We start from the raw sequence: 26,539 nt of genomic DNA, 5'->3' as shown, positions 1-26,539 counted from the left end.
AATACAACCAGAAGGCAGATTTCAATGACATTTCAGTGGGTGCACACTGGAGGAATACAGCACTTTATGAAGCTGGTAAAGCAGAGACGTACTATAGCATAGTAAGATAAAGACTTTGATGTGAAAGCCCCTTTATGCAATGAAATTGCACATGTATGATGGCTTCAGAGAGAATTAAAATACAAGTGGAACTAGTGGAAGAGACAAAGTGATTAGAGCTGAAGGCTAGCTGGTATTAGAAAACAACTTCAACAGTTAACTCTTGGTTATGCGGCCCTGAGGCTGATAGATTTTTGAGGGATGTGCTGCTGCAAATGGCTGTGCAAGCCCCTTCCAGCAGCAGTGATGGGTATGAAAAGAGAGAGGACAAGAGGGTGTGCTCATTCTTAATGTAAGATGAGCTAGGAGGGAGACTATGGCTTGACTGTAAAGTAGAGCTCTTGGCACAGAAAAACTGCATGGGTGTCGAGGCTGTGGACCTGCGAAAGTAAGCTGTCAAATTATATTTAGCAAATACATACTGCAGGAAGGCACAGAGAAGGGAGGAGGGGAAATAACATGTATCTGGGCCCCATGGGTAGTGATCATACAGAGCAGGGAATGAGGCTGTTTAGAGAGGATGAATTGCCTTGGTGTTCCTGATCCAGATAAATCTCTGTGAGGCCAAGGGTATGCACAGACTTATATGATTACTCTAAACAGCAGAGCTCAGCTTCATTAATCTATCAGTAATGGCTCAACCCTAGACTCCATTAAGTGAAGGGTGACCAACCTGTGGCCTTCTAACCACTGACCTCTGACCCTATGCTAGGGATGTCTCCCACAGCAATTCCATTCCCTGGTTGGGGAAGCAGTAGTCTGATGAGGGCTTTTGAAGTAAGTATCACAAGCTGCTGTACATCCCAGCTGCACACCCCGATTGGCTCCGTCCCTGTAGAAGTTTACTAGCTAAGGCTGGTATCTGACTAGCTGAGGAACCTGAATATAAATAAGTCTTATCAGACCTGACATGGGGCCTCACAACATCCTTCACTCTAAATCAGAGAGATGGATTTGATGGGCTGGCTGTTCAGTGAAATATGGCTGGGTGGTCACATCCAGAGGGTAGTGGTCAACAGCTCAATGTCCAGATGGATACTGTTGACAAGCAGTGTCTCTCAGGGCTCTATAGTGGGACCTATTTAATATCTGCTTAATATTCAAGGTGAGGTTTGACAGGGATTTGAGTAACCTGATCTAGTTGAGGATGCCCCTGCTTACTGCAGATGGGGTTGGACTAGATGATTTTTGGAGGTCCTTTCCAACAGAGACCATTCTGTGGATATATATTTATCAATTACATAACGTGATCAAGTACACCCTCAGCAAGCCTGCAGATGACACCAAGGTGAGTGGTGCAATTGACACACCTGAGGGATGAGATGCCATCCAGAAGGACCTGTACAAGTTTGAGAAGTGGGCCTGTGTGAACAGGCATGGAGTTATAACAGCTTCAGAGAAGGACCATGAAAATGATCAGAAGGCTAAAATACCTCTCCTATGAAAAAAGGTTGAGAGAGTTGGGGTTGTTCAGCCTGGGGAAGAGAAGGCTCCAGGGAGACATTACTGTCATCTTTCAGTACTCAAAAGGGGCCCATAAAAAAAAATGGGAGACAATCTTTTTATCAGAGCCTGTTGGAACAGGACAAGTGATTATGGTTTTACATTAAAAGAGGGTAGATATAAGTGAGACATTTTTTACAATGACTATGGTGAAATACTGGCACAGGTTGCCCAGAAAGGTGGGAGAAGCCCCATCCCTGGAAACATACAAGGTCAGTTTTGAGGAGGCTCTGAGCAACCTGGTATCATTAAAGATGTTCTTGTTCACTTGCAGGGAGATTGAACTAGACAACCTTTAAAGGTCTCTTCCAGTTCAAAACATTCTGTGATTCTATGAAAATAGACTGCAAAAAAAACCCTTATACCTGTACAAATCAGATCAAACCTTGTGTGCTGACATGACAGATGGTCATTTGGGTCCTGTCTTATATTCCAGGCTGCAGAGGTTGTGACTTTGCCTAGTTTTTAGTAGGATGGGTATAGCTTAGACTCTCTTTCCTGCTAAAACGTCGCTCATCTGAGTCAGAGATGTCTTTACGTTCCCTCTGAAAGGAGACAACTTAGGGAGGCCTGGCTGCCTTCTGCACATAGATACTCTGTCAAACCAGACTGAGGCTGAGTTGGATGAGGCTGCTGTGACTGATGGGGGGCCATCAGTCCCCATCTCCTGTTAGCTATTATTGCATCCTGTCAAAAATAGCTGTGGGTGAGAGAAAGGGCTGAAGCGGTCCTGAGTGTTAATCAAGCAGCAGTTCAGAGCAGTTTGGAGGTGAGAGATGCAGACTGTAATAGTGAACACAAGCTGTGCAAAGAGGAGCTGCCTTCACAGACTTGTGAAAGGAGATTACTCGACCTGGTGTGTAATGGGAGGAAGGAAAACTTCCCAAATGTCATTTATTCTCTTTCCCATGCAAGGGAGTTACGATAATTCTAGGAACAACGCACAATGGTTTGATGGCTCTTGCAAATATGCAAAGCCATTAAAAAAACCTTATTAAAAATGGTTTATGTGGTAAAAGTATGATTACAAACAGGACAGGATTAACTGAGTTCCAGAGGGCAAGTTCCTGGAGTTATGCAGGTACCTAGAAATCTGAACTTTAATTACAAACAGGAAGAAACAAAGACCTCAGAAAGTGGTGCTAACTGTTGTAGCCGCAAAGCAAACTTGCAAATGTGAACCGTCGGAAAAGCTGGTGTGTAATACTGCAATCAGGGCTGAGTGAGCATAAAAACTGAAAACTAGTTTAGCACATCACTTGACAGATAGGAAGTAATTTATGTAAATTTAAGGAAGTGGTAGCTGGATTAAGTTGGTCTAATTTAAAGACTATTTCTAATTATTTTTGGTATGTGTACAGAGGATTATAGGATGGCCATTATTCTGAAAGGAGGGCTCTTTAAATTTAAATACACAAAAGTACTCTATTAAAATGTACACCTGCTGTGATAACAAGCACCTCATTATGCAGACAAGTATGCCCAGCTACTCTGATGAACAGCTGTGTGCACATATTTCAGAAAATGCTTTTTGTTACACAATAAAAACCACCAGCAGGGCCACTGAGAGGTCAAGAGGTGCCAGACCTGCAGGTGGGAGCTTCCTGTAAGATTTGCTGATGTTGAGTTCAAATCTGAGAGCAGTTGGGCTCTTGCAGGTTTCCACTAGGTACCTAAAAGCAGAGAGGGAAGATGATACAACAGTTCCTCCTCCCTACAGTCTGGTGCTGCTAATCCAAGTTAAAACTATTAACAGCATCTTCGAAGAACCTTTTTCTCTACATCTTCACAGTTTTTTCCTTTTGCCAAGGGAAGGATCATACAGGTTTACCATGGAGATGCCAAATGACAGCTTGACTTTACACCTGAGAAGTGAACAGAGAGGAAAACCTCAGCCTGCTTCCAGCCTGGCACAAATGTGGAGTCCTGAGAGTGTGGGCATGAGCAACCCCCATAGCTGCAGCAGCAGCAGATGTGATGTGAGAGCTGAAGCTACTGTGAAGGGAGTGTGGACCCCACTGCCAAGAGCAAAAGTGTTATTTGTTTGCTGCAGGCCCTAGGGTGAGGTGGGAAAGTCTGGCTATGACTGATTCATGGTGGTGTTGGACAAGGCTTGGAGCTTCACACTGTACAGCAGTCCTGTGTTAGTTGATTTAGTTGGCTTTTCTTCCTGGAGACTTTACAGCAAAGGCTCAGATCAGCTCTTTCAAAAGGCACATTAACAATCAGCACCAGGGCTGACACCAAGTCTTTATAGCAAAATCAGTATTTTTGGATGCATAACTCCTGTTTTGTAAACTTTGGGGATAGAGGGCACCAAAAGCGAGGCTGCATGACACCTCTTCAGTCCTGTTTTAGGGCAGAGGATGCCAGCATCTGTTGTGCAGAGCTGCAGGCAGTCTGACACTACGCTAGCACAGCCCTGCACTGGAGCATGGGTACTGGCACCAGGCAGATATCCCTCAGGGCAGTGATTTCCCATCTCATTTTTCTTTTAAGGGATGACATGTCCAAGTGCTGGCCCAAAGGCTAGGCCATTGCAACCTGTAATTCTGGAAGTCATCTGGAGGCCAAACATCTCTAGCTGGATGCCCTTTTAACAACTTCCAAGGTGTGGGAACAACTTCCTACAGTACCAGGTTTTCTCTAGCTGCTGACTACCACAGAACATGAAGGCTGGAAAAGTGATTATCAGGGCGTCTTACCAGAGAATGTAACGCACGTCAAGTAACAGAGCTGCACTAGAGACAGCCGGCGTGAAGAGCCTCATGGGAACACCAGCAGAGTAATCACAACAAAAGCTCATTTCAGAGACAAATACGCTCCCCTTAGACAAAGCTGGGATATTTCTGCAGTTGCCTCCGTACCCCTCCCCTCGGTGGACAGGCGCCGGGCCCTCACCTGCAAACGGCCACTGAAAAAACCCTCCATTGACAAAAGAACGCCAGAGTCGCTCGTTCCAGCGGTTTTTCTTACGAAATGCCCACAGTGAAGGAGGCGGGAGGGCTCAGGCTCCGGCTCCACCTCTGAAGCGGGGCCTCACAGCCACCACCCGCTGCGCACCGCTACCCCGGATACAGCCCACCGCCCCTTGCCACACCGGAAGTGGGTGTGAGCGGCCGTGCGCGTGCGCATAGGGTGCTGCCTGGCCGCGCCCCGCCCCCGCCGCGGTGGGGGTCTGGCGCGCTCCCTGCCCGCGGCGCGAGGCCGGGCCCGGGCGGTGGCAGCGCCGGGGGGTGTGGGGGTGCGGCGCGAGAGCACGCAGGGTGGGCCTGTGGCGGAGAGGGGCGTAGTAGGAGGGTCGGACGGACGGTACGGGGTGAGAGGATGTGAAGATGGCGGAGCTGCAGATGCTGCTGGAGGAGGAGATCCCGGGCGGGCGCCGGGCCCTGTTCGACAGCTACACGAACCTGGAGCGGGTGGCCGAGTACTGCGAGACCAACTACATCCAGGTGCGGCGGGCGGGGCGGGCCGCGCGCAGCTTAACGGTCGTCGTCCTCGCCTAACGGTCGCTGTCTCCGCCTAACGGTCCCCGGCCCCGCGGCGGCCCCGGCGGCGAGAAGGGGGCATGGGGCAGCTCCGGCTGGGCAGTGTCCTGTTCTCCTGTGTCATTTGTCGTGGGGCTGCCTCCGCTGCCCGGCCCTAGGGTCGGCGGGCAGATGAGGGGAGCAGGATCGCAGCACCTCCGTCCTCTTGGCGATTGGAGGTTGACAGGCGAGTGACACCGGCTGCTTCAGCTTGGAGAGGAGGAAACCTGGTTTACCTCCGGCGTGAAATACCCCGTCGTGACGAGGCGTTTAAATATGTAATCGATTTCTAAATTAAATTTCTTCCAATTTGTGACTATATTGAATATTTATTGCGGATTGTGTCTCTGTCGCTCCTTTTCGTTCGTTCCCTTCCCACCTTCCACTCACTTTTGCTGACGCTAGGAAGATGCCTCATTCCTGTAAATACAGTGTTTCTGCTTGTTGATTTAGAGCCCAGTGACATGCGTTTTAATCGGGATATGCCTGTCGGTTTATATTTTCCTTCTCAATCAGGACTGCAGTATTCTATAGGAAAGGCAACTACCAAGTCATAGGTGCAGGGTCTAGTAGAGATAGAGAAACGTGAAGAAGGAGATAATGCGCAAGTTGCTATCACAGTGTGATTTTTGCGGTCACCACTCTGCAGCCAGGTTGTCGTTAGGACTTTGGCTTTTCTCTCTTTCTGTTTTCACTAGGGAGAGAAATAAAATATTGTTGTCTACGTTGATAGGCCAAATGAGTTTCCACCAAAATGAAACAAAAAAAGGCCCCCTAAGAAGAGTCAGAGTGAAAGAAACTAGGGGAACATGGGTTTGTGGTGGCAGTGTCTAAAGTACAAAGGGTCTGTGCTTTCAGTCTGCTAAGTGGAGAGTGCTTGTGTGTTTTCAAAGGGCGAGCGGGATTGAGATGTGTGTCAAGATTGTTCAGTTCGTTAAAATGGGAAAGAATATTTAACCGGTAATAACACAATCCTTAAAATGCCTCTGTGAAAAAGCTCTGATTGTTTCTTTTGAATTGTTGAAAAGCTGTCCTTTAGAGAGAAGAACGTGCATATTTTGGGTTATTTGCAACATTGATCACTTAGAATGATGTTATGTAGATGTATTATGTAATAACATTTTCTTTGTTGAATTAGTGTGACTTTTGCACTTTAAGAGAAATCTATTGAAATATTTTCATAACATTATAACCTGACATGTATTTGAATTTACACTTTTTTTGAAAACTGGGGAGATGGTGTTTCTGGAATAGTAGTGTTGGAAGGCGGAACTGGACGTAGCTTGGCATTTCTGTTCTTTCTCTGACCTTTTTTTGTGTTCTTTGTAGAAACTAAAGTTTTAAATAGTGCTGTTGAACAGCTCCATTTTTGATTGTTTTAATAAAAGCTACAGAGGAATCCATGCTCTTTTGTATAAAGAATAAAAAAGATGGGTTTTTGCCCCAGACAGCATACAGTCTGTAAGGGCAGCCTAAGATAATAAGAGATGGATACAGACAGATGGTGAGTGAAGGAGAAGAATGAGGCACTCTTGGTCAGCCTCATGGATTCTGGCCACCACAAAGCAATACCGTGACTACTGGCAATTTATTCAGGCATTGTGACAACAGAGAGCTTTACGGGGGAGGTGAGAACAAAAGTATGAAATTGTGTTGCAAGCGTTGACTGTGAGGTGTAGCATGGGTCACAGCATGAACATGTTTAAATTTTAAGCAAGCAGAGAATGAAGGACATCATCTGTGCAATAGGCTGAGAGACCATAGAGTAAGGTTACTGTAGAGAAGAGGAGCTTCTGGATTTAATGATGTGAGTGTTTCAGTAATAAATCTGTCAGGGAATAAACTTCACAGTGCCAGGCCTACATAAACTCCTGCACAAGATATGTATACAAAGGTGGATTTTTGTATTCCCCTTCAAGAATAGAAATAGGTAAATAGATGTAGCTATTGCTTAGTTGGGTATTGGTGATTTTGATTCTAATAGTACTTACTATTCCAAATATATTGTGTCCATTTAAGTCCAAAATATATTCAAAATATTAGCCTTGGATTTCACGGTGAAGGTGTGCTTGTGATTGCTTGGAATGTGTGGAAGAGATTGTCCAGAAAGTTACATAGTGAGCATGAATTAATTTGTCTATAATCATGTAGTGTTTCATTGCTGAATATTCTTGCAATTCAGAGGAGGCTCAAAATGTGCCTGAAATCTAAACTTCATTTGCAAGATGATAGGCAGTGTGGTGATGGGGGCATTGAAGAAATGTCATTGGACTGTATTTGTCAATAGACAAGCTACTCCCTTTTGCTTTTTGTGCCAGTTGGTGCTTTGAAGTTTTCTTGTCAAGTACAAAAATTGTTGCAAATGTCAGAGGAGGCATAGGTCAGTTTAATAGAAAATTAATAGAATAAAAGTTTAGTACTAAGGGGAATGTGCTTTTTCTCTTTTGTCCTTTTGGCAGCATCATAGCAGATTTAAAATAATTGAATGTGTGATCTCTTAATGTGGAAATTGCTAGTTCATAGTAGAGTTGTGCTGGCTGCAACTTGTTTCACTTCTGCTTACAGAATGAAAAATCCATGTTGAAAATTTTGGCAGTGTTTATCCAAATGATGATTGATACTGAGTGAGCTCAATTACTTTAGCAAGAGGGAATGTTACATAAATTTTTATCCTTCCCTTCAGTCTGTGATACATTAGAGCACATCATCTTAAAATTTTGTGGAAAATGATAGGAAATAGAATCGAATAAACTAGGTTGGAAGAAACCTTCAAGGTCATCGCGTCCAACCTATCAACTAATCCAACCCACCTAATCAACTGAACCATGCAACCACGCACCCTATCAAGTCTCCTCCTGAACACCTCCAATGATGGTGACTCCACCACCTCCCTGGGCAGCCCATTCCAATGGGCAATCACTCTCTCTGTATAGAACTTCATTCAGGGTTGGAAGGGACCACAAGGATCTTCTTCCTAACATCCAGCCTAAACCTCCCCTGGTGCACCCTGAGACTGTGTCCTCTTGTTCTGGTGCTGGTTGCCTGGGAGAAGAGACCAACCTCTGCCTGTCTACAACCTCCCTTAAGGTCTCCCCTGAGTCTCCCCTTCTCCAGGCTAAGCAACCCCAGCTCCCTCAGCCTCTTCTCATAGGGCTTGTGTTCCAAAACCCTCACCAGCTTTGTTGCCCTTCTCTGGACACGTTCCAGCAAGTCAACATCCTTCCTAAACTGAGGGGCCCAGAACTGGACACAGTACTCAAGGTGTGGCCTAACCATGCAGTACATATATAATAAATGGACCTGCAGCAATGAAAGATGAAAGGCTACTGCTTGGGGGGGGTGGGGTGTCTGGTGAGGAAGGAAACAGTTTTTCCCTTCATTTTTCTTCACCAATTTAAAAATATTTTCTATTTGAACTTTCTCACAAGTCAATCAGTTACCTAGAAAGGTGATATTTTTTCAAGAGACACTGCTGTGTTAAATAGGAAAATAAATTGCTAGAAGAAAAACTTAGTATAGTTTCAACTTGCATGCTACAGCAAGTAGTTTAATCATTTTTTGTGATTATGATTCTACTTTAATAATCCAGTTTTAAGCATAATTGCTTGCTTTAATTTGCTTGTTTTGCTACAGAAATCAAATAATTTTTCTTGCCAAGAAGGTCTTCATTTTTCTAATAATTTGGAGAAATCATGTTTCTTTTAAAGAGAAAGAGAAGATAGGCATTTTTGTTTAGGAATATGATTTTGTGGTTTCTGACACAATGCCAGTCACAGGTTAAATTCTATACTGTCTGTTTACTGCTTTATGTACTAGTCCTGTGTCTTCTGTTACCAAGTTCAGTCTCAGTCTAAACTGTGTAACAGAGTAATTCTATTCACTTTATTTGATGTCCTTGATACAAAAAATATATTTGCAGTCTGCATTGACTTCTCTGGGTTTTTCATAAAAAGTAGAAAGTTGTTTTACTGCACAGTGCGTCGGTTTACAAAATTTTCCTATTCCTGCGTTACTTTTGTTCAGCAGTATTCCAAAGAAAATATCTACTTATGAAGTAACGAGACCAAGGAATTATGTAATTTGCACATCTTGTTGCTGATATCCCAACATGATCCCAACGCTATCTTGGACCACCAAGTTTCTTTGAGCGTGTCCTGTACAAGTCTGTTCTGGAATAGTCTGTTGTTTCTCATTATCGTTGCTCTTTTATAAACTCAGCTTTTTATTTTGTGAAGTTTTCTAGACTACTGAATGCTTTTGTCTGTTAACTCTTTGTCATAGTTCTCAGAAGAAATTTCCAGATGGAGGCATTTCAGCCAGTAAGTGTCTAGCATGAACAGATTCAGGGTGGGAGGAAGTCCTACCGCCAAAGTTTGCGTGTAGAATTGAGTGAAAAGACCAACCTCTGCACCCTGCTCAGCTTTCAGATGGAGCATAGGATTTCTGTGTACTGTACTATCCAGATTCCTCTATAAAAGGCTCTGTATTGCCTAGTGTTTCAAGATGAATGTGCTTTATTTCTCAGCAGCAGAGACCGTAAAAGATGAGTGAGCTTCTGATTTTTGAGACTCTTCATAGTCCTCAGGTTTCCATGACTGTGTTGTGTTTTACATACAGAAACAGCCTTTTGGTGTTTGTGAGGGAAAGGATGGGAAGGGAATTTTTATTCCTGTTCTTAATATTCCATCCTTCTGGTTATTAGATGTCCCTACTTTCAGCTCCTGTAGATACCTTTGTTTAAGTATATACCTTTATTTAAATAGACTTAGAGGTGAAAACTACTTGTTTTTCAGTGATTCTACTACATTCCATAGGTCAGTAAATTTCATAGTTGTTTCCTGCATGTCTGTTAGTTTTACTTACACCTTCAAAGCAAAACCAAGTAGCTGTAGGTTTGGAAGCATCTTCTAGTAAGTAGAAAAAGATAAGGCAGCATCTCTTGGCATCTGTTGGTTCTAAATTACAGAAATGGTGATCCTTTCAAATAGCAACGTCATGGTTACAGCTTTAGTAGTGTGATGTGAACTTTCTGTGGAGTTGCTTGTGATGACCAGTACTAGTATATAGCTTGTGTACTTAGGGAATTTCAGGTATTAGGGATCTCTCCTCAACTTGTTTATAAACCATATTCTCTTTACTGAAGATGTATATCACCTTAACAAAGGCAACAGAGTTACATTTGTAAAATTTAACTGTCCGAAAGGTGAGTATCACAGAAAAGTTCTTTTCAACCTCTCAGTCCTTGTTTCTTTTATAATCTGTCTTGGGTGATTAAATTTAGGAACACTTCTGCAGGCATGAAAGTGGATATTGATTAGCTGCAATTAATATCAGGAGGGTGCTGACAAGTTGAAAGTCTTTGAAAATACTAGGAAACTAATAATAATAGATACATAATGGTAAGAATAGATACATGAACAATATGCTATAGCATCTTGTAAGTGAAATGGATGAATACATAGGTGTATCTGGCCCACCAGGCCAGTAGATAGGACTTCATAAAAATCATGTAATTTTAAAATTGCAGTGGTATGCAATAGTGTATTAATCTTGACTGTCTGCTAGGTGCTCACCAAACCATTCTCTCACACTCAGTCCTCAGCAGAGCAACAGAAGGAAGTAAGAATAAAAAGCTTGTGGGTTGACATATGGACAGGGAGATTGCTCACTGGTTATCATCAGGGGCAAAATAGATTTGACTTGGGGAATATTAGTTTATTGTCAATTAGAAATAGAGTAGGATAGTGAGAAACAAATGCAAAACTAAATTCACCATACCCTCACCTCTTCCACCTTCCCAGGCTCAGCTTAACTCCTTCATTCCCAACTGTTCTACCTCCTCTCCAGTGCTGTAGGGTAGGGGTGGAAGGGGGATTGTGATGAATTCACAACACTTCATCTCTGCTGCTCTGTTCTCCACGCACTTTTCCTGCTTGACTGTGGGATCCCTCCAACATGAGTCCTTCCCATGGGCCGCAGTTCTTCAAGAACTGCTCCAGTGTGGGTCCAGTGGTGTACAGTCCTGCAAGAACAGAATGCTTCAGTGTGGGTCTTTCATTGGCCAGAGTTCCTGCTGGAAAACCTGCTCCTGCATGAACTTCTCTCCATAGGCTGCAGCTCCAGTGTGGGCTTCTTCCAGAGGTGTCATCTTCTGCAAGGAGCTCTAATGTGGGCTCTCTACAGTCTGCAGCTTCTTTCAGAGCATACCCACCAGTTGCAGCATGGGGTCTTCTGTGGGCTGTAGTGTAGATACCTGCTCCACTGTGGTCCTCCATCAGCTACAGATGGAAAATCTAGTCACCGTGTTCCTTCACCATGGTCTGCAGGGGAATCTCTGCTCCAGTGCCTGGAAGATGCTCCTCATCCTCCTGCTCTGGTGTCAGCAGGGTTGTTTCTCTCATGGTTTTTCTCGTGCCTCACTCTTGCAGCTGCTTCACAGTGTTTTCTATCCTTTCTTAAATATGTTATCACAGGTACCACCAGCATTGCTGACAGGCTCAGGTTTGGCCAGTGGTGAGTCTGTTTGGAGCTGGTTTAAAACTGGCTCTGACTTTGGAGAAGGTCCTGATCTCTTCCTGTAGAGAAGCCACATTGCATAAACCCAAGACAAATGCCGGAGGAGATATTGCTTTGGTACACTCCATTTATGTTAGCATTTATTTGTGATGTAGAGAGGTGGGTGTTCTTCTCAGAAATCACAATTGATTGGACAAGAGGAAATGGCGTTGAGTTATGCCAGGGGAGGTTCAGGTTGGACATTAGGAAAAACTTCTCTAATGAAAGGATTATCAAAGACTGAAACAGACTCCCCAGGGAATTGGTTGAATCACCCTCCCTGGATGTATTTAAAAGCTGGCTAGGTATGGTGCTCAAGGACATGATGTAGTAGTGGCCCTGGTAAGAGTTAGATAATGGTTGAACTTGTTGATCTTGAAGGTCTTTCCTCACTGTAGTGATTGTGTATGTGATTACCACTAAATCCCCAAAGCTAAGGGGAAACTAAGTGATTGATAAGACTGTATTTATATAGAAGACTGATATCAAGAAATGACATTTTCTGCAGATTTGAAGTAATTGGCTAAGTGAGTGAGAGCCTTACTGCTTTTTTCAGTGTCTCCACTCTGGTGCCCTCTGAATGTTAAGCCTGAAATGTTAAGCCTCCATGTTCCTTGGAGGTGGACTCTGTAATGGAACCAGTGATAATACTAATGCTTGAAGGAGTTAGGTAGCTTCACTTGCACTGTCAGGATGTACGAAAAATCTTCTGAAGTAACACGGTATATGCCTATTGGACTTGTAAATATATTAAATGGTTGCACAAATTGTTATTGCATATCTTTCTATGTCTCAAGTTTTACAGTGAGCTTGTTGTTAGGTTGGTAGGTTTTGGTGCAGGACTGTGTTGAGTATTTCTTTTTGAGTGAATCAGTGTAGCTGGCAAAGTTGCAGTATTAATCACTTAACAAATCCACTTTCCCTTTGCATTAACTGTGCTGCGTTTTGCCGGGAAGGCTAATTTAATGCATTTAATAGTGTCAGAAGTTCAGCCTGGAGTTCAGGAAGGATAGGATTGATTCTCTATTGAGTAGATGTGAAAATAGCATAAGCCATTTTATTAGTGGCAATGGGAATTGCTGGTGGTAGTACTGTATATATAGGGAGGAATATAAAGCTTGTAAATATGCAGCTTTCTCTATAAAGTTTTTTAACCCTAAATGTTAGTAGCAAGTGACATTCCAGTTGTTCCCTTCTATAGTTTTATTTTCACATTGTTGTCAATGAATAATATTGATCTAGAATTGTAATTCAGAGAAGGAGGCTTCTGCATCCAACAGTTAATGTGCTCTCGAAAATTCATTGTCTCTTGCTCATGTTTTCTTGCGTTTGCAGTTAGTAATCTTTGTGGCTTAGTGCTATAGGTTTTAAGGCCAGAAGAGGTGCACCACCATGGTGCACTGTGTAAGAAAAGAGCTTCTCCAGTCAGTGCTTTAGGCAAGTGTAAACTTACTCTTATGTTCAGCGGAATATTTTCTTGGAGAAAACATTAAGTGCCATAATTTGCAGCAAATTTTCAGTAAAGTCTGTCTAGAGTCCACTCAGCTGGCCTGCTTTATCTTGGTTTTTGTTTTCAAATACTATGTTTTTACACTTAATTGTGCACCTGAAATTAACCTCTTGCTTAGTGATATAAATTTTGTAAATTTTCTTGGATACTTCTACTTGGAACTCTAGTCATTGAGGTACTCAAACTTCATCCAGCAGAACTGCATGACTGCAGATGAAGCATGTAATCACAGCACAGTGAATTTGAAGTGTTTTCTATTTTCAGGGCTCTCGCAAGTTAGGCTGGCATTTTTAACTTGAAGCAAATGAACTATGTTCTTGCAAATCAGTCATGCCTGTTTCAGTGAGAAATCTTAATTTTCTGGTTCCCAGGTGTAACGAACAGTTTGCTCTGTCAAATTTATAGTGATCTACTCTGAACTATGGACTTGATACATGCTATTCACTTTTCCTCTTGCTTTTTTCCCAGTAGATGCCATTGTAATATCTATCTTTACTGGTCTTTCAGTTTGAAATTTAAGTGCTTATTTTGTTATTATTGGCTTAGTGTTCCTGTATTGAAGTTTTATGCTCAGTGAATTGCTGAATGAGGAACAAATACTGCCTGGTTGGAATCTTGGTAGGCCGTATGTTGGTTGTACACATAGGCAAAGCTAATTTTGTGCAGAATTCATAAATTAGATGTTTTTTCTTGAAGTTCAGAACTCCTGTAGGCAAATGTGATTTTGAAAAAAATAAATTATTTTGGAAACTTTGTGAATTTACTGCTTTAATGTAGATGAACTCTGTCAAAATTTTTTGGAATAACTTTGGCATCTTTTATCTATTGTTGAGCCGACTGCTGTGTTGTCGGCATTGGTTATACGGCAGATAATATTAGGTTTAAAAAACTACTTTTAGATGATCAGGTCATGTCTATTAAATTGGTATTTCAGCCAATATTATTAAATTATAGGGATGGCTGATACTTTTTTTTGTTGAAGGTGTTTTCAACCTTGATGCATGCTATCATTATCAAAATGATTTTATTATTTTCAATTTTAAAATGTATATTTACATGGAAAAATGAATGAACTTCAGAAGAACTGTTTGTGAATTAGTGTTCTTTTTTGTTTGTATGACTATCAGACATAGAATTCTGTTGGAAGTAACTGATAAACTGATTATACTAATTTTTTATATGTTATGGGAAGTATTTTATGGGCAAATTATTGTGAGGTTGATAAATGTTTAAAAGCAGATATTATTCTCATTATTCTTTTTGATGAATATTTTTGGTAAAGAATTAGGATAACCCTTGCAAGAATTTATCTTGTTTTTTTTGTTTTTTTTTTTAAAGATGGGTGTTTTGGTTTTTTTATGTATTGATATAAATGGGTTCACTGGATTTAAGGGAAGGATAAGAATGTGGTTTCGGTTTTCATTTTAGAGTTGAGGGAAATATTTCTGTCATAGCTACACAGAATAAAAATTAAGGACTTTTGCTGTTGAGTGCCTTATGAGCAAGAGATATGAAAAATATGACTTGCTTGCTAGTGTTAAATGAAGTTTCACTGGTGGGATTGAGGGTTTCAGAAGTATGACCTAGTCTTGCCAGCAGTGGAGGGCAGAAAGCAGTTTTGACATTGTCAAATGCATTACCAGTTGGGATTGAAATTTTGTGCTAGGTGCAGGAATACCAAGAGACATGCATATTGAGATTTATGAAGGCCTGACCTAACAGGCTCATCCAGTGTTGTAGTGTTGAGATTGGGCTATCTGCTGGACCATCCTGAAAAATACTTGTTTATGTAGATTTGAAAACCTGCGTTTAAAATTGCTAGGGGTGTGAATTCTTCCTGTTGCCCACCTATAAATCTTTGGAATGTAAAGTGCCTAGAAATTAAAGCAATGCCTGTCAAAAGCTTCAAGTGTTAGACTTTTCTGTTGTTTAGGGGTAAGATTGCTGAGCCAATCTTAACATCTTTCTGCTTCTACTTCTAACTACACCCTTGTCCTGGGTCTGGTCTTCATCTGATCACTTGTGAGCCTGATCAGTTACCTAAATCATCAGAAACCTAAATAGGACAAGAGCAGCATCATTGCTTTGCTCAATGATAGTGAGAGTGTGAAGTGAGGGACTAGAGCGAAATGAAGGAGTGGGATGGTTCCTGCTGAGAGCAGTGAGCTGTTAGATTGACTATTCTAAGGTAAGAGAGTGGTTCTTTACGATTTCAGGCATTGGATTTGTTTATTTCAAGCTTTTATGCAGCCATGGTCCTGCTCTTTGGGTCTGAAGGTTAGTAGTGAAAATATGAGGTGTTGTTCCTCCCCTCTCTTGATAAAGTACAGCGATACTAAACTTAGTTGGATAGGTAGTGCTTCCTTACATAATCTGTCTAATTATGGCTATTAGTTAAGGTCCAGACTGAATAGTATTCTCAAAAAGACAAGGCATTTTAAACAATATAATGGAATGGTTGGGGTTGGAACAAATCTCTGGACATTATTTAGTCCAATTCCTCTGCTAACGTAAGTATGTCTAGAACGAGTTGCACAGGAATGCATCCAGGTGGGTTTTGAAAGTTCTCAGAGACTCCACAACCTCTTTGAGCAGCCTGTTCCCATGATTTGTAAAGAAGATTCTCCTTAAGTTCACGTGAAACCTCCTGTGTTCCAGTTTGTATAGGTTGCCCCTTGTCCTGTTGCTGGCCACCACTGAGAAGGGCCCAGCCCCATCCTCATGACCCCCACTCTTTTCTTTCACATGCTTTTTACCTTTTATATGTTCTGAATTTGTCAATGATGGATTTTTATGCCCATATATGAGATATTTTTGTGTTGTCCACTGCTACCCATTTTGCTGGATTATTGTGGATATTGCTTCTATTTCACAGAAATCACAGAAACATTCAGGTTGGAAAAGACCCCTGGGATCAACAAGTCCAATTGATAATGTTAATCTACAAATCATATGACCTGTATCCTTTGAAATGCTTACTCCACAAACTGGTGTTGATTTGGCTTTCCTAGCAGAGAGAATTATAGTGTCAAGTTGCTCATATCAATTAAGAAAGATCTAGATAAATTTAATTTGTGGGAAAGAGGAATGGAGATTTTTGTGGTGAAGTATGTATTTAAGTGCTGAAATGATAGCAAAATTGTTTGGATTTTCCCACAATGGCTGATAATTATTAAAACTACAACATTAGGTTTATTTGTTCTTTATGATAAATCAGTGTGCAGTGTTTTCTGACATCTCAGTTTTCTTACTTTATCCAGCTGTGGGTTGTTTGGTTGGTTTTTGGTCATAAAATTAGTCATTAAAAGGAGGAAGAAATTCTCTCTGACTACATGTGAATCTGTAACAATCAGATGGTGGTAAGCATAAAAAGAAAATATTGGCAAACTGAGGGCACTTCTATAACAACTTGATGGGATGAGTTAATAGAACTATTGATTTATTGTTCTGTGGATCACTATCTTGCTGCCATCTGTTTAAAATGTAAATTTCAGATTTTTTAAAAAACATTTTCAGTCTTTACATTTATTTTAGTCAATTTGTTATTTAATACAAATACAATGGGGCAAATCCAGTTTTGGTGACTGGAGCAAGGAGGAGGTATAAAAGTCTAATTTTTGGTTTTCTCATTTGTATACATGAATAATATACCAAATGCAGAGATCCTTGAAAATAAGCATTTTCACTGTAATTCTAGCATATTAAAAATCCTCATTTAAGTAAGGTTTATAAAGTGTATGTGCGTTTATAGGTTTAGGAAGTACATGTGTTATGCAAGACAGGCTCTTATGAATTGTCTCACTTGATCAACAGATGGATAATTAATGCAGAGGTATAAATTATTTAGCCATTTATGTATACAAAAATAATTTTTTCATTTAATGAACAAGTGGGCAAAATACAGTGCTGATAATCAACTTGTTCTCTGGAAAGGCTGTACTTAGAAGTAATATCAAGAGGAGGGGATTGTGCTTTTGCTTACTTTCTTATGATGAGCTGAGGCTTAGATTTTCGTTGTTTCACTGTCCATAAAATTTGATTTATCTTTTCTTCAGTTGTATCTTGTTTTAAGAATACAGAGAAGAATGAGAGATTTCTTTGCCCTTGTTAAATTTAACGTATTTTGTAAGCAGCATGGGCAACTTTTCAATCTTCAGTGTGAAATCTCAAATCGTATTTTCTGTGTGATGTGATACCTTAAAAGAAAAACATACTTAAGGAAATAATTTCTCTTCAATTTTAAATGAATTATGAAAAAAGAAAAAGAGAACCAAAAAACCCAATGCAGAACAAAGCATTAAAAACAATCAACATTTTCTTCCATTCTCTGTGCCACTCCTGAGGTTGCATAATGATACTGGCAGCAGTAGCAGTTTCTATGGACCTTTCTTTTCTGTAAGCAGCGTCATGCATTTTATCATTTGAGGGAGAAAGGCATTCTGAACATAAAACATGAATTTTAGATCTGAAGTTCAGTTTGGGGGTCTGCTGCAGTTACTATATAAATACAACTTCAATTTGCCTTGTGATAAGTGGGACCAAAAATGATTCCTTAGTGATGTATTTTATGTTTTAGAGTTTATGCCATTGTGAGAGGTACCAGAATGTGTAAAAATTATGTATTATTGCTGCTGTAGTTTGATATTCTGATGTCCTGTGTAGGGAATAGCATAATAATTCTTAACTGCAGAATTAAAATTGTTCTTTATGTGAAATATTCATGACCTAATTTAGATTGTATAGTGGGAAGGAAGTGTTTCCCCTATTTGAACCACTTTTCTTTGAAAATTGTATATGAAAATTGACTTTAAAACTATTGTGTCCGAAAGAGTTCATTCGTAGGGATTTTGTTAGGTGAGGATAATGAAATTTCTCAGTTTAAGTTTTATTGGGCTACTCTGGATGTGGCTGTTGTAGGAGGAATTAACAGTGTATTTTTAGCTTTTGCTGAGATGTGTTTGACAGATGGTGTCTTGTCTGTCCAATCTGATTTCTTCCCGCTCTATAAATATTGATTGGAGAAAAAAAATGGTGTTCCACAGCTTTTAAAAAATGTGTCATGGTTGATGCAGAAGTGATTAAGGGATATTTGTCCAGGTCATGCGCAGAACAGTACCAGTAGGTGCAGAAATCGGTCTCTGAACAAATCTGATAGAAATCTGACTAGTGTTAAATAGAACTAAAAAAAAATCTACAACTCTCTACCTAAAAGGACGTTGTGGGGAGAGAGGTTGGTGCTGGTGTCTTCTCACAGGTAATTAGTGATAGAACAAGAAGGAATGGCTTCAAGCTAAAACAGGGTTGACTGGACATTAGGAAAAGAATTTTCAGAGTGGTCAAGCGGTGGAATGAGCTGCCCAGGAAGCTGGTTGAGTCACCAACCATGGATGTGTTTAAAGGCGGTATAGATGTGGTGTTTGTGGATGTGGTTTAGGGGTGAACTTTGTAGACTAGGATTATCGGTTGGACCTAATGATCCCAAGGGTCTTTTCCAACCTGGATGTTTCTGTGATTTTGTGATATGTTCATGTTTTGGGACAATAATGTTAAAATAGTTCCTGCAAGTGCTTTTGTAGTAAAAAATGTTTAGTGGAAGCTGAGGTCTGAAATGTCATTAATACATGTGTGAAGATAGGCAGCTGCCAATTTTTGGGCATTGCAGGTGCTCTATAGTACTTTTTGACATGCCTTGTGAAATGTATTCATCTTTTTTCTGAAGCATCTTTTCAGCATTTGTGATAACTGGCTTTTTCTGGACAGACCTGTGTGGACACTTCTTGTGCCATTGTATGTGGTGCTTATCTTTCATTTTAGAATTCAATTTTAAAGAGCTTTGTCTTGGGTTTGATCCCAAATAACTTGTCTGATTCTTCAGGAGGTGCGCTGATAGAGATTTGCTTCTGAATGTTGACTGGGACATTGCTGGAGTTGTGTTTTTCAAACAGTCTTAAAATGTAATTTTGTGTGACATTTACACAAGTCACAGTTAAGCGCTGTCTTCAACTGATGTTGAAGTTTAGCAAAAAAGGAACTTAGACTGTTTCGAAGTAGAAGCTCTTGTTTGATATTGCTGTCATTCCCATGAGATTAGTCATGTTCATTTATTAACCTATAATCTTAATTCAGAGAAGGTACTCTGTATGTAATCTACTTTGAATAAATTCAAACAACCATGTAGAATTCACAGAGCTTTTGCTGAGATGGCCCGTTCCATTATATTGGCTATCAAGTAATGCCAGTGCTTTGCTTTAAGATAGCAATCCTAAACATTTATTTTATGAATTCCTTGCTATAGCTCTGAAGGAATTTTATGAAAAACACAGTCTCTTCAGACTCATCCTGACTTGATGTTCTGAAACCATGGGCTAAGCAAGACGACCCTCTTAGATTGTGTTTCGACTTCTGGCTTTTTTTTTTTTTTTTAATCAGACAGAAACTTCTCCATATTACTAGAAATTCTGAAATGACTGTGTCCTGGAATCATAGTGTTTTCCAGTCTGGGAAATATATGAATTATTGGATGTGGAGAAAAAATTTGCCCAAGTTGGATTTGGTTATCAAGCATTATCATGGCTAATTTGTGGAAAGAAATTGTATTTAACTTGTGGGGAGGTGACTACATTACAGTTTCAGTGTGGAGATAAAGTGCACATCCTTTTATGCATGTAAAAAATGCATAAAACTTTAAAAAAATGAGTTGCTGCTTTCATGGAACAGTGTCTGGCCAATAAGCACTGCAATTAGTGTGAAAATAGGTCAAGCTTAGGAAAATGTGTGTGTAAAATGCAGATCTGACTGGAAATAATTACAGAAAACTTGATGCTGTGGTGTTAAGTTACATGCTACAGGTTGAATATAGCAACTTTGCCTGCTGCTGTTGAGCTACATAGCAATTGACAGAAGGTTTACTTCTAATTTTGAAATAAATAAACCAACACTGCTGGTTAAACTGGTAAAAGGAGAATAACTACTAATTACAATGCCTGCAGAAATGGTTTTCTTTCTGCTTACTTTCTGAGATTCTTAAATTGTAACAGCATGGAGATGTTTGAGTCTGTTTAAAACAAAAAGCCTTCTGCAACCTTCTGTTGTTTTCACGTGTTGACAGCTCTATTGTGAACCATGAATAAAATTGATAAACTGAAACCCCCTTATTTCTAGCAGTCTACCCTTAGAATTAACGCTGGGACTCTTTTGGGGACGTAACTTCTGTAGTTCTAAAATGTTTAGTAGTTACTCAAGGAGTGCTAATCAGAGATCTAGAGTTTGGCTAACAATCTCTGTATGAGAGGCTAGAATCTTGTTCTCACTCTGCCAATATTGTGTTTTGTCCAGCGCTATAGTAACAGGAGCGAAAGGTTGTGAAAACATTCTTTGCCAGAAAAGTGAGCAGTTACAGCTCTCAGGGGGCACATAGTGAACAAATCTCTTAAGTAGATGCTAGTTTTGCTTAGCAGTTTTCAGCAAGAACTTTTGTCTGTCTTTTTGTTGATTATGGCAGTCTTCATCCTTGGTTCAGTTATGGATGGGTATCACTGAGTGTTAGCACCACTGTCATCAGATGGGTAGTACAGCAGAGGTCAGCTTTCAGCAGGCTGAACATGGATATCAGTAGCAAATGGACCTGTTGTCTGGTTGTTTCTCATCTCCCTTCCAGTAAGGACATGGTAAAAGTCCTGGGGGTTTTGTGCATGGTTGCAATTTTTCAGAGTCAGCTAGCAGTGTTTTTGTATTGTAATGGTCATGTAAGGCACTTTGTGTGACAGGACTGGCGTGGACGATGATATAGCACTGAAGAAGCCAGAGACTTTGGCCTTTAGATTAGTCTGCTGTAGGAAAGGAAGGCTGTCCTTTGGAGATATAGTTCCAGTGGCAGATGATCACCTAATGGGCTTTGCTAATTTGAGCGTAACTGTAGGTTTTGGAGTTCTAGTATGCTGCCAATGGTTCTTTTGCTTCCTAGAGGAGAATTGTGTTTTGCAACTGTTGTGTAAAGGTTACTTGTTATCTACTGTTTTATCTGAAATAAAAGAAGTTGGTTTTGTTTTGTCAGATTGTGGACATGTATCTGAAGACAGTTTGTTCCTTTTCAGTATATCTGGATTGACAGCAACTGTAAAAAGTGCCAAGCAAGAATAATTTCAAATTTAGAGCTAACTGATGACTATGGAGGAATTTGTTGTCCAAGTGTGGTTATTTCCTTGAAATATAGTTACACAAATTCTCACCGTCAGTTAGTTTACGCCCTCTTCTATCTACTGTCTTTGAAATGGCATACTCCTGTTACCTGGGAGTCGTGCTGCTATTTCATCAGATGTGTTTTTTTAGATATAGTTATCTAAGAGGCTAATTTAAAATGCGAATTCCAGAATGATAAAGTTTTGGGGCATGCTCATGTAAGGAATAGAAACAGTGAACAGCAATTGATAGACTTGCGCTAGTTGGCTTGACAATGTGGAATAGTTCTGAAAAGAACAGAGTTGTTAATTGTGGGCAGACAACTTTCCAGTAGATTGTGTTCCTTGGGCCACTTTAATTTTTTTTTTTTTCATAGGCTTAGTGGAATGACTGCAACACATCTCAGTGGCAGCCTCATGTAGCTGTGATAACTGATGCAGATGTGGACTTAACTTTTGCCTGCTTCTCTTTTTGGGAGCTGCTCTCTGATGAGGGTGTCATATCTTCTTATATGCTGCAGTTGCACACTGGCAATTACAAGCTGTCCTGCTCTCTGCATTACTTGATTGCATTAGTACATTAGACTGTGAACTGTGATTGTGAATTACATGGCTGTGCATCCTACTTAGCTTTCCTTACTATGAGATTGTAATGTTTGGCAGTGGACACTTGGTAGCAGAAACTTGCTTCTACTGCTGCAAGATATCTCTGCCTGTCATTCTCAATTAAAGTCATTAGTTGACCTCAGTCATTGCTGTGCAATGAACTGAGAATTTATAGTGGAATCAAGAAACTGCCAAAGTTGGGAAATAACTCAGATGTTATTTGAACCCCTGTAACTGGATAATGTTTTGGGAAGCTGAAATAGACATCCTTTCTTAGAAAGTGTAGATTTAATCAGATTTCTTGAGAGATAGCTTTGCATCTGATTTTGCCAAGGAGAAAACAATTGATGCAACTAACTTTTTTTTTTTTTTTTTGTACAGCAGAGTGTAATTACTATGTGATTGTTCTTACTGCTGAAAACCACTTCACATCTGAAGAGTGACTTGTAAATGCTATGACTTGTTTGATCAAGTAGTTGTGAAATCAGATGGGAATTGATCAATGATTTTTACTTGTGCACTCAGTGAAAACTCCACACACTAAAGTGTCCTTGGTGACTGAAGAGTTTTAGAGCAGCAGACACATGAGGTAGTAAAACCTGTGGATCTTTCCTGTTTCTGACATTCTTGCTTTAGTATGTTTGTATCAGCTTAGTCTCTTATAGTCACAAATTCCTTGATTTTTGTACTGGTATTAAAGCCAAAATTGGGCTTGCATTTGGGACTCTAATAATAATTATGTTGTTGTATGAACTAGAAAATAATCCACTTAGCTGTGTTATTGCAGAAGAGCTAACTGTAAGATGAAGCTTGCATTGAGTAACAGAAAGAGCAGAGTCTTAAACGTGCATGGGGAATAATGGGTTTGTCTGACTGCTGCTTGCAAGCGCTACATCTGATAGTGTAAACCAGTGATGAATAACTCATAATATAACTACATGTTAACTATATTTTAGATGTTCAGTTTCTTGTGATCTATTATTATAAACTATATTAATTTATGTATTGAACAAACTGTTGTAAGCTTGGCTAGTAGGCTTATATGAATTCAAGGTGCTCTGGCTGTTTTTTTATAAACAGGACTTTGGCTCCATTTTCAAAGAAAAGGAACGTGCTGGTTTTGATAAGAGCAGGGTGTTTGTGAAAATTAGTCAGTTATGCTTGTGAATGTACAGAAATAATCATGGTGAAGATTAAGGGAAACATGACAGGTTTTTTGCAATGATGCAGCAGGAAAGCAGTAGTGCAAGTTACTAGATGTCAGGAAAGTTGTGCTTATCCACAGCTATTGCTTGTTATCTTTTACCTTGGGGTGCAGTAAACTGATAGTTGTCTTTTGGAATTCAAACCTAGTGAGTTAGTTCTGCCCTCACTGGTAGCCTTGAGTGCTGTATTTTTAAAAGTTGCTTCTCCATTTAGGAGATAAGGCTTGATGTATATTTATTTCTGAGGTAGCTTACCTAGCTGATAATCAAACCTACCTTTTGTGGCTGAGCACAGAAATAAAAAGATTAAATGAAGCAACTGCAACAACCCCAAAACACTGCAACTTAATGCCTGGGACCTGATACTGACTGCAGTGGATTATTGAAACTTTCAGCTGGCTTAAAAATAAGGAAGTCCCACACAATCAAGAAATTTTAGTGAGAAGTAATGCATCATTACAGTGTCTCTTGGTAGTTTGAAAACCAGAACAACCCGATGTTAAACATTTCACAAAAGTGTGAATACTGGTGTTGGTTTGGTTTTGGTTTTTGTTGTTGTTTTTGTGGTTGTAGTTTTGTTGTGGTTTTTTTTTTTTTTAAGTTTTTTTTTCCGGGAGATCTCATTTCCTTCTGTTCTAAACATGTCAGTGGTTGCTTTTGCTTTTCTTACACTTGTTTCACCTACCTCTTAGAGACCAGCTGTATGAATTGCATGGTACATGTTTTCCATTCTAGGAATGAGCAGTTCTGGTAGTGAAGAAATAAGGGATGCTCTTTAGCAATAAGTATTTAATGAAGTAGTTTGTTTAAAACAGAACACTGTTGTATTTTTCACTGGCAGTTATGTAACTTCTTGGCATGAATTTGGCATAATTATTGGATTAATGATGTTCAGTTTTCTTCTCAATCATTTTTTCTAGCTTACAAAAGGACCTCAGAAAGCATTTGGATGGGTTATGCAAATACCATCTGTGCAGTTGAATAAATGTGTAAAATATTTAATTATGTATGAAGCTTTCAGTAACTTCAAGGAATTCAGCAACAATTGGAAAGGATGATATGAGAGCTCAGTCTTCTATTTCTCACAGGAAAACGGAAGTGTCCTTTTTCAGTGTCACAGTTAGGCATATTTCAGACTGAGTAACATAAGCTTGTTTAACTCACTTTTTGTCATGTACATTAAATTTGAATTTTGTTTCACTAAACTATGTTTTGAACAAGAGCAAGAGATGCTGCATATGTTGGGGAAGTGATTATGCAGTTCTTGAAACACCTTTAAGTAGTTAATCCATGTCAAACTGTTCAACCTCAGCTTCTACTTTCACATCTAAATATTACTATTTCAGTGGCAAAGAATGCTAACAGGGTGCTGTGTGCATCCACAAGGGCATTACTAGCAGAGAGAAAGAAGTTGTCTCTACTCTACTCAGTGCTTGTTAGGCCATACCTGGAGAACTGCATGCAGTTTTGGTCCCTGCTGCACAAAAATTCAGTGGTCTGTTTTGTGGCATTTAATTTAGGTCTGTGCATTGAAAACATTCTTGCTACCAGTTGTTGATCACATTGAATGCAAGCTTTCTGACAACTGAAAGACTTCAAGGACTCTGGTTTAAGGGTAATGATTAATGGTAATGACTCTTCATTTTATTAGAATGAACATAGCAGAATGTTTCTCTGGTTTTCAATGTTCTGTATAGAAACAATATTTGATATGTTACAAAAATTTCTGTAGAGAGGTTATGAGTTTGGGCCCAAATTTGACTAGAAAATTTTGGTAGGTGTGGTAGGTAGGTGTTTATTGTTACATTTCCCCAGGGAAACTTCAGAGTCGCTGTAAGTATTTCAGACTCTTTTTCCTAGTCAGGGTGTGAAACCCAATTTTCATCTCTTGAAAGGTCATTAATTATTTTTTGGGGAGAAGAGTTGTGAAATACTCAGTTTGACAAATCAGCATGTTTGGCATCTTTCAGTATACTAGGAGAAAGCTCAAACTTTAATTTTGCTGTCAAGCATGAGTGGGCTTTGCTTGAGAGAATTTTGGACTCTCTATAAAGGCATATAGAGCAAATCATAATTGTTCAGTTTATCAGCCAAATACATAAAGGAAACCTCTCAAACAAAAGGATTTTTGTTTTACAGGATAGTTGTTTTGTGATATTTTTAATGTATTTGAACATGAGAAGCCAGTCCCTTGTTGGTTTGAAGTGGTGTGAATTAGGGTGGTTTGAGCTATTAGGTTATATCAGTGGAAAGGCTAGCTCTGAACATGTACTCATATTGAGCTTCTTTAAGCACTAAAACTGTAGCAGAGGCTCATTATTTCTAAAGTGATTGTTTTCCTCTCAAACATTTTGGTTATTAATGACAAAATACTGGGTTTGCTGGCTTCTACCCAGCTATTCTGGATATAGAATGTACTAATGTAAATCAACTGTTTCTGTTTCTATAAATAGACTTTATCAGCAGCTGCAGAGCAAAAATGACAAGCTTTTGGTCGTTTTTGTTATTGCTGTTCAGAAGTTGTTTGAATAGCTATGAAAGTGTGCCTGGCATATTGAGCTGAGGTTGTGAGGAGGGAGAGGGAAATAAAGAGTGCATTTGTAGGTCAGCAGTGTCAGAGAGCAGAGGCAAAGGGCTCGATATTCCTTTGAAGTCCTTAAGCTGAGTTTAGAGCTCTTTTTTTATATAAAACCCATGCTATCCCACTGGCTATAAGTCATGAGTTCATAAATAGGGTCCAGGGAGATAGTGTTATTTAACTTCTTTATGGCTGGACATAAGGCAGCCTTCAGAAATGTGCTGTGTTGGTGAAGATCATCACACTGTGCTCAGAGAAACTGTCTCCTCTGCTGTTGGGTCTGGTTTTGTCTGCTGTGTGGGAAAGAAGCAGCTAGGCAAGAATGCTTGCCTTCTAACTGCGACAGCATTCCTCCCTTCTAGCACCGTCGTGGGAGCTCTTCAGTGGCTGAAGAGCTTCTTCCTTTCCAGAAGCAAATTACAAAGTGGTACTAATGTGGCTTGCAAGAAAAAGGAATGTTAACAAGCCAACCAAATTGCCATTGCTGCTTGTGGAGAGAAGAGAGGTTGCTGGGGGGGGGAAAAAACCCACAAACCTTGAATATCTTTAACGTGAGCTTTTAACTGAATTCCTGGATTTGTATTTTCACATGTCGTGTTGTTTGTCTTTTTGTTGTGTGTTCCCCCCCAAAAAAAAGCTAACAATCTTCTTGGAAAAGTCTTGCTACTAAGTCCTCAGGAAATATCTTGGGCTGTAAGAATCATTTTACTGAAACAGAGATATGCTTACTTTCACAGTTTCCTAAAGTAACATATTGTAAGATGGATGGTCATATTCAA

The 26,539-nt window shown here is 39.9% G+C and overlaps 1 protein-coding gene across 19 annotated transcripts in view; it reads left to right on the top strand.

The window, feature by feature from the left end:
* The first annotated feature begins 4,762 nt into the window (after positions 1–4,762).
* The window catches only part of ABI2 (abl interactor 2), a 65,448-nt gene continuing 43,671 nt past the window's right edge, over positions 4,763–26,539 (top strand). For 7 of the 19 annotated variants that reach the window (XR_010987349.1, XM_068138397.1, XM_068138388.1 and 4 more), the window contains exon 1: positions 4,765–5,054. Coding sequence is in view for 18 of the 19 variants with exons in the window: in XM_068138397.1 (XP_067994498.1) it covers positions 4,938–5,054 (117 nt within the window). In the remaining variant the exon portion in view is untranslated. Of the gene's footprint in view, positions 5,055–26,539 lie in introns of all 19 variants that reach the window. The other 12 variants (XM_068138395.1, XM_068138398.1, XM_068138393.1 and 9 more) reach the window with 5 other exon arrangements.

The sequence above is a fragment of the Melanerpes formicivorus genome, unplaced genomic scaffold (genome assembly GCF_026170545.1).
Source record: "Melanerpes formicivorus ecotype bairdi unplaced genomic scaffold, bMelFor1.0.p_v2 SCAF_5, whole genome shotgun sequence".
NCBI classification, from domain to species: domain Eukaryota; kingdom Metazoa; phylum Chordata; class Aves; order Piciformes; family Picidae; genus Melanerpes; species Melanerpes formicivorus.
This window is presented reverse-complemented; position numbering and strand designations above follow the sequence as displayed.